At 25.8% G+C, this 9,177-nt stretch overlaps 2 protein-coding genes across 2 annotated transcripts; both read left to right on the forward strand.

The window, feature by feature from the left end:
- Positions 1-659: 659 nt before the first annotated feature.
- Positions 660-1,972, forward strand: LOC126850703 (uncharacterized). Its single transcript, XM_050593960.1, has 2 exons — positions 660-1,130; positions 1,197-1,972. The coding sequence occupies exon 2, from the start codon at positions 1,230-1,232 to the stop codon at positions 1,827-1,829; it is 600 nt and encodes a 199-aa protein (XP_050449917.1). The 5' UTR covers positions 660-1,130; positions 1,197-1,229; the 3' UTR covers positions 1,830-1,972.
- A 4,793-nt stretch (positions 1,973-6,765) lies between these two features.
- On the forward strand, positions 6,766-9,038 carry LOC126850706 (trafficking protein particle complex subunit 1). The gene is made up of 3 exons (XM_050593963.1): positions 6,766-7,149; positions 7,476-7,685; positions 7,770-9,038. The coding sequence occupies exons 1-3, from the start codon at positions 7,051-7,053 to the stop codon at positions 7,896-7,898; spliced, it is 438 nt and encodes a 145-aa protein (XP_050449920.1). The 5' UTR covers positions 6,766-7,050; the 3' UTR covers positions 7,899-9,038.
- Positions 9,039-9,177: the final 139 nt, after the last annotated feature.

The following is a 9,177-nucleotide window of genomic DNA, read 5'->3' on the forward strand; positions in this document are numbered from 1 at the left end:
TATTTTTTATTTTTTGTCTATGTAATCTTTTTTATTCTCGAAATAAAGAAAAGAGACTTGAAACAACGACTTCATCCGCTATGTACAAAAAAATATCTCATATAAAATATTGCGTTTTTATTTATTTACAAATAAACATAAATAAAGATTTTTTTTGCACATAATATTCAAATAAAAATGCTATATAAGAATCCTAATATTAATTTTTTACAATCCATTTTTCACAGATATTCCATTACATAGACATATCATTATATGTCTATGGAACATTCAAATTGATAAATTGAACAATCGATTGATTAAAATAATATCCAAAACAATAGGTTCAAATAATAACCAATTATTTTCCTAGTAACCTTCTAAAAATACAACTAAGTTTCTTAATATGAAAAATAGTTTCATACGTCAGTGTGTCTTACGCAATGGTACTCTAAACCGGTTTTAACACTATTCCTACCAGGACCGGTCAAATGACCGTTTTTAAATTTTCAATTGGAATTTCCTACATTCAACGTAAGTGAATCGCCTTTAAACTTTACGACTTTTCCTCATATATATGTATGATACATTTTTCAATATTCACTTATTTTTTTATTGTTTATTTTCTGAGAAATATTTGTAGTCTGTCTTACCTACCACGACCGGTCATTTGACCGGTAGTACGATTTATACATTTTTGTAATAGTTTCTCTCTAAGACTCAATGCCAAAACTATAAAGTCGTTACAAACGAAAGGTAATGTAGTTGTGGCACGATTTTATCCGAGAAGTGCCTTCCAGAAAATGGTTTACGGCACTTCCAAGTGTTTACAGTTCTCGCTCGACTATCGGGTTAGCGGTGTTTATTTGCTTGATTGATATCCGATACGGTCCAGATCCTCGAATGTTCTTACGCCATCTTATCTACTATGACGTAAAATAAATAAACTTATAACTGAAGGAAATGTATAGACGTCTTCTCACGAATTCAAATCAGTATAGTCTTGCGACACGAACAGAGTGCATCGAAACGTGAAAGTCACAAAGAGCATACTTGGCAGTCTTTTATTATTATTTTGTAATATTTTATATCGTATTACGTGTTATAAGTGCAATTTTCAAAATAGTGAACAAGACTAACAATACGTCGCAGTAAGTTTCACATTTTATCTTTTATTCATTTTTTTATCTATTTTGATTTACATTTTCATATTTTAGTTTTTATTTTCTCCGTTGAATATTTACCCCAAAATGTCAAGACGTTTGAGGAGTGCGAATGTATTATTAGAGAGAATAAATGATATCGATGCAGAATGTTCTGAAGATGATCAGGAAATTCTGGATATGGAAAATGACAATACGGAAAATTATGATCCATTTGAAACCGACTCGAACACCGATGAGAACGAAGAGAATATTTCGAACGTACGTAGACGACGAAAGAGAAGGAGATTTTTAGTTAGTTCCGATAGTGAGAATGAGGAAGAGGCAAGCGAAATTGCGATGGACGGAACTGTTTGGCAGGAAGTAAAAATAGGGTCTAATCCTGGAAGAGCACCTGGTCATAATATTTTTAGGGAAACATCAGGCCCGACTGGGTATAGTAAACGTAATATTCTATTCCAATTGGCAGAAGAACTTGCCATCGAATACCAACAAGAGCTCGGCAAAGAAAATCAACCAATACCCATCGCAAGTACAAATACAGGTTCCCGTGAACGGAAAACATGTCAGATAAGGTATTGTAAAGATAATAAGACGAACAAAATCTGTCTAAAATGTAAAAAGTACGTATGCGGAAAATGTACAGTTGAGAAGCCCATTTGTAAAAAATGCGACGAAAAAGAATAAAATGTAGATTATGTACTCTTGAATAAAAGAAAATATATTTTTATACTGGTAAACTGGCTATTGGTCTGCATTCAATATTGAAAAATATAAGTTGTGAAAGACCGGTCATTTGACCGGCCGCGGTAGGAATAGGTATACGTGAAGTGTCGGTAGGAATAGTGTTAACCATTGTTTTGCGTATATTATTAATGATATAATAGTGTTCTTTTTTATAATTATTTTATATATATTTCTATTTTGATTAAGAATCTTTTTAGATATGAATTTAAAAGTTATTCCTCAATTTTGAATTTTGTATTTTTATTAATTATCTTTTGTGCTATATTTGTTTCAATATCAAATGTTATATTTTTACTGGTTTATGTATCATAAACCGCAATTCAATAATTTAAAGTATGTTTTGGAAAATAAAACAAAGCAAAATTTGTACTCACTAGTTTCGCACTATTTATATTTAAATTTCTATTAATTGTCAATTAAGGTAGTTGTCTCGCAACACTCCAAAATTTACTCTGAATCAATAAAATCTAATTAAAACATCCCACTATCTACCGATTAAAAACTTCTGGACATTCTGTACGCTATGACCAAATCAACCGCAAATCGCCTGCAACGTTCGCAAGCATCATGTTTTTCTTTAACTTTTGGTGAACAACAAGAATGAAATAATACCGTGAGATCTTTTTATTATTGTATTTCTAAAACTAAACAATCATTAATCCATAATCAATAATTTTGGTTTTTTTAAATAGAATTCCTAAAGTGTTCTTCTACTTTGTATTAATTTTGCATCACTTTCTTATTATTTTTTCTAATTATTAAAATTCAAAATATGAAATTTTCGTATGTTTTACATATGCGACACGTATAAAAAGTGCAATTTTTGATAACGTTTAACTTGCGTTCAGGACGGTATGACATATGAAAGACAAATTTAAAATAAGAATTGATAAGGAAGGATTGATCAGAAAGGAAGATTCATTAAAACCCACGTAGAGTCCGTACAAATTAGTGCATGCAATTCTACGTACCAAAAATTTAAAAATTATTTGATTTACAAAATTAAATTTGAATTTGAATTTAAAGCTTAAATTGAATTCAAAGCTCAACTAAGTCGTATTTTTCCAGTCTTTCTAGTATGGTTTTCGTTCTTTTGATCTTTATTTATGACTTTTTTTATGACCGTTGTTTTTGTGACCGCATCGACCGATCAATATTGGTCATTATTACGTCATCCCATCATTATATTGTAAACCACTGATGAATATATGTGTGTCGATGACGTTTAGACGTCTTGTCTACTAATTTATACAGACTCTCCGTTTTTAATGAGTCTTTCTTTCTGATTATCAATTTTAAAATTTTCCTGCAATAATAAATATTATATCATCTTTTAAAATATCAATATAATTTTTATACATATATTTATATCTATGCTGAAGATGGGCCAGAAACAGTCCAAAACATATATTTTTAAAACCCATTTATTACTAAAATTTAACGATAATAAATTTGCACATCAATACCTTTGGCTCTTATTTGCCTGTTTTTTCATTTAATTGTTAGTACTCTGAGCCTATTGCTGTTATTATTCTATTAATTGTATTATATTGTATTAAAATGTATGCTAATTATGCCACAAACGTGAGGTTAATAAATAAAAGTACATCACTGAAAATATAAAAAAAGTTAAATTTTACTATAAATTAAATTATACTTTTTCATGATTAAACTTTTTTGAGGGAGGAGGGAGGGAAGAGATAAATTGACAAATCAAATTTGTGCTGTGTTAAATTGGAAAAATCTTGATATCTTCTTCTGTTTAGTTAAAAAAAAATTTGGAAACAATTGGGATAATAATAAATATATAATCTTGTAATACGTTTATGAAATTTCTGTAAATTGTGATATATCCCAGACAGCACATATTCCTAAAAAACGTTTAACAAATGAATTTAAAGACTTATGGTCCTTCAGACATTTTTTTATCTTTTGGTCTTTTTGTGATGTCTGGGATTGTGCTAATCATTATAACTATCGTATAAACAAGAAAGTGTAGATAATTGTGAAAATTGTTTAAAAATTTATTTCAAAAGAAAAAAGGAATAAAAAAATTTATATCAAAAGAAAAAAGAAATAAAAGAAATTTTTTGCGATTTTTGAATTTTCATCAATTGTATCGAATTATATAAGTACAATTTATTCTAAAAAGAAAGTGTTATCAGATTATTGGTCTTTGTGCAATAAAAATTTGAAATATTTTAGAAATGCAAAAATTTGCATTTCTATAACAAATAATATAATTTTGCAAATTGTGCCAAATTGTACTAATAAAAACAAAGCAGGAAAAATCTTAATTAAAATAATCTTAGAAGTTGATTGAAAAAAATAAAAATCATATTTCAGTCATCATGAATTTATTTAATAATTGTTTACATGTTGTTCTAATATATTTTCCAATTTGATATTTATAAAAAAATACTACTTAAGACAAAATTTTTTCCTATGTATAATTTTTTTTTTAAGAGTGTAATAAACAAATTTTATTAAATTTGTGGAGCAATAATGTTTTTCTTGCTTATTCTTCTTTCATCATTAATTGTTAGTGCAATCCGACACAATTTGTAAAGTTGAATTATTAATTAAATTGTTACAATACCACAAGGTCTCTATTAATACTTTATATCTATTAATACTACGTCATCTCATCAGCATAAAAGTAACAAGTAAGGATAGCGTGATTATTCTTCATCTTTTTCTAAAGTGCCATTCTACGATTCTACCAAAGATATCTACAGAGTGTTTCATAATAACCTTATCATCTCTCATATGCAAGCAAAGCAGATAAAATCGAGAAGAAAAGTCCTGTACCATTTTGCGATTTGTATAATAATTATTGAGAAATTAATTAAAAAACATTGAGCAAATATAAGTGCGCAACGAGAAAAGACAACCCAAAAGTTTGCGGTTGCTAGACGCGACAAAGTTTTGAATTTTGACAGAAGCACTCTACAAATGATAACGGTTACGACGAGCGGTATGTATACCTATACATAACGCTGGATTCTAATAACTATATATCAATTAAATTTAAAGAATGTGCAATAAAGTAATAATAAATAAATTATTTTAATTAATCATTAGACGAAACATATGCTATATATAAGTGAGAAAATAGAATCAGAAATATTAAAATACAAAATAAATATAGATTATAGAAAAAAAGTAAAGTAAAAGAGTAAATACCAACCTATAAAAGTCATATGTTTTAAGCCAATGAATGCAAAGTGAAAGCAAAGCATTTTACCTCTTCGCTGTATCGTTTTGCATGAAAAAAAGTTTCGTTACATTATTGATTTCATTTTTAAATAAATAATAAAATGTTTCATCAAAATCATTATTTAATGTTACATGTAATAGCTTATTTATCTTTTTCACAATTGTCAAGCATATATCTTTGAGGATGTTTCGTATCTATTTTTGAAATATTAGGAATTTAACCAAAATTTTACAGAATGTTCTTGCATAATGTTCAAAAACTTATAAAAAAATCCTGAATTGATTCACTGAAGCGATCAAGAATTATGATCATTTTAATTTGCAGCAAATTAAGGATGTATGTGTCATATATCAAAATAAGCATGAAAATTTCATAGACTGTTCTACTATTTCTTCTAAATATCTGTGCAAAAACTGAACACAATTATCTTAACAGTTTGGAAATTATTTAAGTCTAAAATTATTATTCTTATGGAAAATCGCATTTATTATGACAAATTTGACAATTTGAAAAAATTTTACCAATGAAATAAAAATTCTCACATATATTAAAAAAACTCTATAATAAATATTTGTACAAAACTTAATTTAGATCCACTTATTCATTTAAAAATTATTTACTAAAAATTGTAGAATAATATTATCTGTTTCTTTGTTTCTTTTTGCAAATTACTCGTTTTTCTTTGTTTCTTGCAATTGATTTCAGGAAATGTTCATAATCAAAAGTTTTTGCCATTTAGAAAAATATTAATTACAACTATTTTCTTTTACGAAGATGTCAAAATCCATATTATTTTGTGATACTTTAATTTTTTTTATAATTCGGATTTATTTGTTTGATATTTTCAAACGAAAGATTATGATTAATTTTAAAACAAATCGATCTATATTTGGCATGGACTTTTAAATTCAAAATTGGTGATCGATGTGATCAACATTATTGTAGTAAGGGTTAAGTAATATTATGATTTACTATCTTTAATAAAAACCGTAATACAATAATGCTATTTTCTATATTATACAAAATATTTATTTGAAACATAAATGTAATTTTTTAATAAAAATAAAATGCGTTTTAATTTTTTTTGAGAGAATCCATAATATTTCTATAAATGCAAAATTGATTTTATGACAAATATTATTTAAAATTATAAATCTTCACAAATTAAATTCTTTCTACTTGGCTTAATTATTGATTTCCCATTTAGTTTTTATTTTTTTAAACTTTTTATTTTTTAGAGAACAATTTTTTTATGTTATTTTTTAGAGATAAATATTTTTTCAACTTTCACATTTTTTCAACTTTTTGTTGCGTACAAGGAATATTTTTTATGTATAATACTTTTACGTTTTTTGTAAATATTTAAAAAAATATTAATTTTTAAATAAGAGCAATTGTGGATTCTGACGGAGCAATTAGGGAGCAATTGTTTAAACTATTAATTATTAAAAAATATGAACTTCCAGCGCTAACTTATTTCCGGTCATTTATTTGTTTCATGATGAATTAATCTGGACTCGCACCAGGGGCAAAGTCCTTTGATAAAGTCAACGTTTAGCCCAGACTCAAACCAGGGGCAAATTTAGTCGGTAAGGGGCAAAGTGTTGCACGGAATTGCCGGTCGCGCCTTCATCCGGGCCCATTCGCTATCTGTTATCTGTTGTGCTGCTAGAGGACTTGTTATGCTAAGGGCCAATTTCACCACCTTTGGTTAAGTTAACCGACGGTTAAAATCAGCAGGGTGGCAACAGAAAATAGAGGTGAATGAAAACCAAGTATTCTTATCATTTCAGTTGTCACCCTGTCGTCGGTTAATCTAACCGAAGGTGGTGAAATTGGTCCTAAGATCAGAGAGAAAGATATTTTCATCGAAACGTCAAAACAATGATTAAAGAGTGAAATTGGATTGTTAATGGATTCCGGCATAAAAGGAAGGCAGCCATGACGATTCATAACTTGTATATCTTTTCGAAAACTGGAATGTTATTATACTATGCTGAATGGAATAGGTTAAATAAATCAGGAATAACGAAAGAAGAGGTAATGGGATCGAAGATGTAATCATTATATCTCTTAATTAAAATCTAATCTAATTTAATACATTATAGACACTTAATAATAAATTGTTATAATTTATAGCAACTTATATTATTTGTTATTATTATATATTAAAAATCTTAAATTTTGAAGCACTTGCAAAGACTAAACAATGATAGAAAAAAAAATGTGTACAAATGTAAAAAATAATATATTGCATTTCTATTTTACTATTCTTTTAATATCAATTATGTGATATTCTTAAGTGTTGTGAACTTTAATATAATAATCCTGTTAACAATTATCAGAGATATATTTATAAAATTTAGGAAGCAAAATTGATGTATGGAATGCTGTTTTCCATAAAATCATTTGTGAATAAAATCTCTCCGTTGGACCCTAAGGAGGGATTTTTATATTACAAGACCAGCAAATATACACTTCATTACTTTGAAACACCATCAAGTCTTAAGTTTGTCTTAAATACTGATAATGCAAGCCAGAATGCCAGAGAATTGTTGCAACAATTATATAGAGAAGTAAGATTTTATATTTGTTTTTGTTTCTAATGGAAATACAGAAAATACATATTTATATATATAATTATATATTTTTCATTTTAGGTATATTTGGAATATGTAGTAAAAAATCCACTTTGCCAATTAAATGAACCTATACAAAGTGAATTATTTAAAATAAAAGTAGATGAATTATTTAAAAAATCTCCTCTATTTTTAAGTCGATCATTATAAATGATAAAAAATATATAAGATTTTTATATACAAAAGAAGTTGATTTTTTTTTAATAATTGAATGAATAATATCAAATGTTATCTATAATATGTCTATATATATAATAATACTAAATTTAAATTAGATAAATCTTAAAAATACCTAACCTAAAAATATACATTATTTAATATCAAGTTAGAGCAATACTTTGAATTCTTTATAGGAAAAAAAAAATTTTTATTTTTAATCTGTCATACTAGTTTATTTTGGCTTTTAGAGAAATATATACAATTATTATATATATGTAAATCATAATAATAGTACATTTAAAAAATATTTTTGTTTTGTATAATAATAATGATATAGGCAAATACAGATAAATTAAATTATATAATCTTATATATTTGTAGATACTACCATCTTAAAAAAAAAAGATATAGTAGATAATAATTCTAAATAACATTTGCGTTTCTTTTATGCAATAAAAGTAGTATAAAAGACAAGACAGGAATCATACTTATATTTAATTATCACTTGCAAATGCTTAAGTGTCTTAAATAATATTGTAATTCAAATTAAAATTATTTTTCAATTAATTTGGTTGCACATGCTTTGATTGTTTTAATAAAAAAGAAACAATATTATATTGTAATACAAATATTTAACAACTATTATACTAGAATATATATATAGTTAAAAAAAATTAGATAATAAATATTTGCAAAAAAAAGGAGAAAGAAATATATTTGGAAACTATAATTATCTCTTTGCATGATATAATATTGAATTATAATACATTTGTACACATTCATATAAGATTTTAATGAAAATATACTAAAAAGTCTTGGACTAGAAATTTATATTCATATCCATGTATAATTAATAAAATATTGAATGGATATTTTTTCATACACAAAATATGATATATATAATTTTGTAAAGATATTTTAAATCATAACTTTTTTGGAAAAAAAAATAAGAATTTAATAATTATGTAATTTTTTGAAATCAATATGCGAATACCATTGTATATTACAAATACATTTACTTATTATTTAAATATATACATAACTGATTTCAAATATATTTAAATGTTGTAAATGTTTAAATTTTGTTTAAATATAATTAATACACTATTGTAATCTATGTGTAAAGAAGTACGGCAGTTTGTGTCAATTTAAAATCTGATTTTCCTACATGTGCGGATCTATATCCAAAATTATTTTCTGCAAAGCTACTAATTGATTTATATTATTTTCGATTTATAAGAATAAAATGTATAAAACTGATGTTTGTGTG

The sequence above is a fragment of the Cataglyphis hispanica genome, chromosome 6 (assembly GCF_021464435.1).
Source record: "Cataglyphis hispanica isolate Lineage 1 chromosome 6, ULB_Chis1_1.0, whole genome shotgun sequence".
NCBI lineage: Eukaryota > Metazoa > Arthropoda > Insecta > Hymenoptera > Formicidae > Cataglyphis > Cataglyphis hispanica.

Bases quoted from the DNA above. Each gene is read 5' to 3' on its own strand.
- LOC126850703 (XM_050593960.1), top strand. From the start codon at position 1,230: ATGTCAAGACGTTTGAGGAGTGCGAATGTATTATTAGAGAGAATAAAT.
- LOC126850706 (XM_050593963.1), top strand. From the start codon at position 7,051: ATGACGATTCATAACTTGTATATCTTTTCGAAAACTGGAATGTTATTA. The intron at 7,150-7,475 runs GTAATGGGATCG...TATAAAATTTAG, and splicing joins CAGGAATAACGAAAGAAGAG to GAAGCAAAATTGATGTATGG. The intron at 7,686-7,769 runs GTAAGATTTTAT...TTTTCATTTTAG, and splicing joins TGCAACAATTATATAGAGAA to GTATATTTGGAATATGTAGT.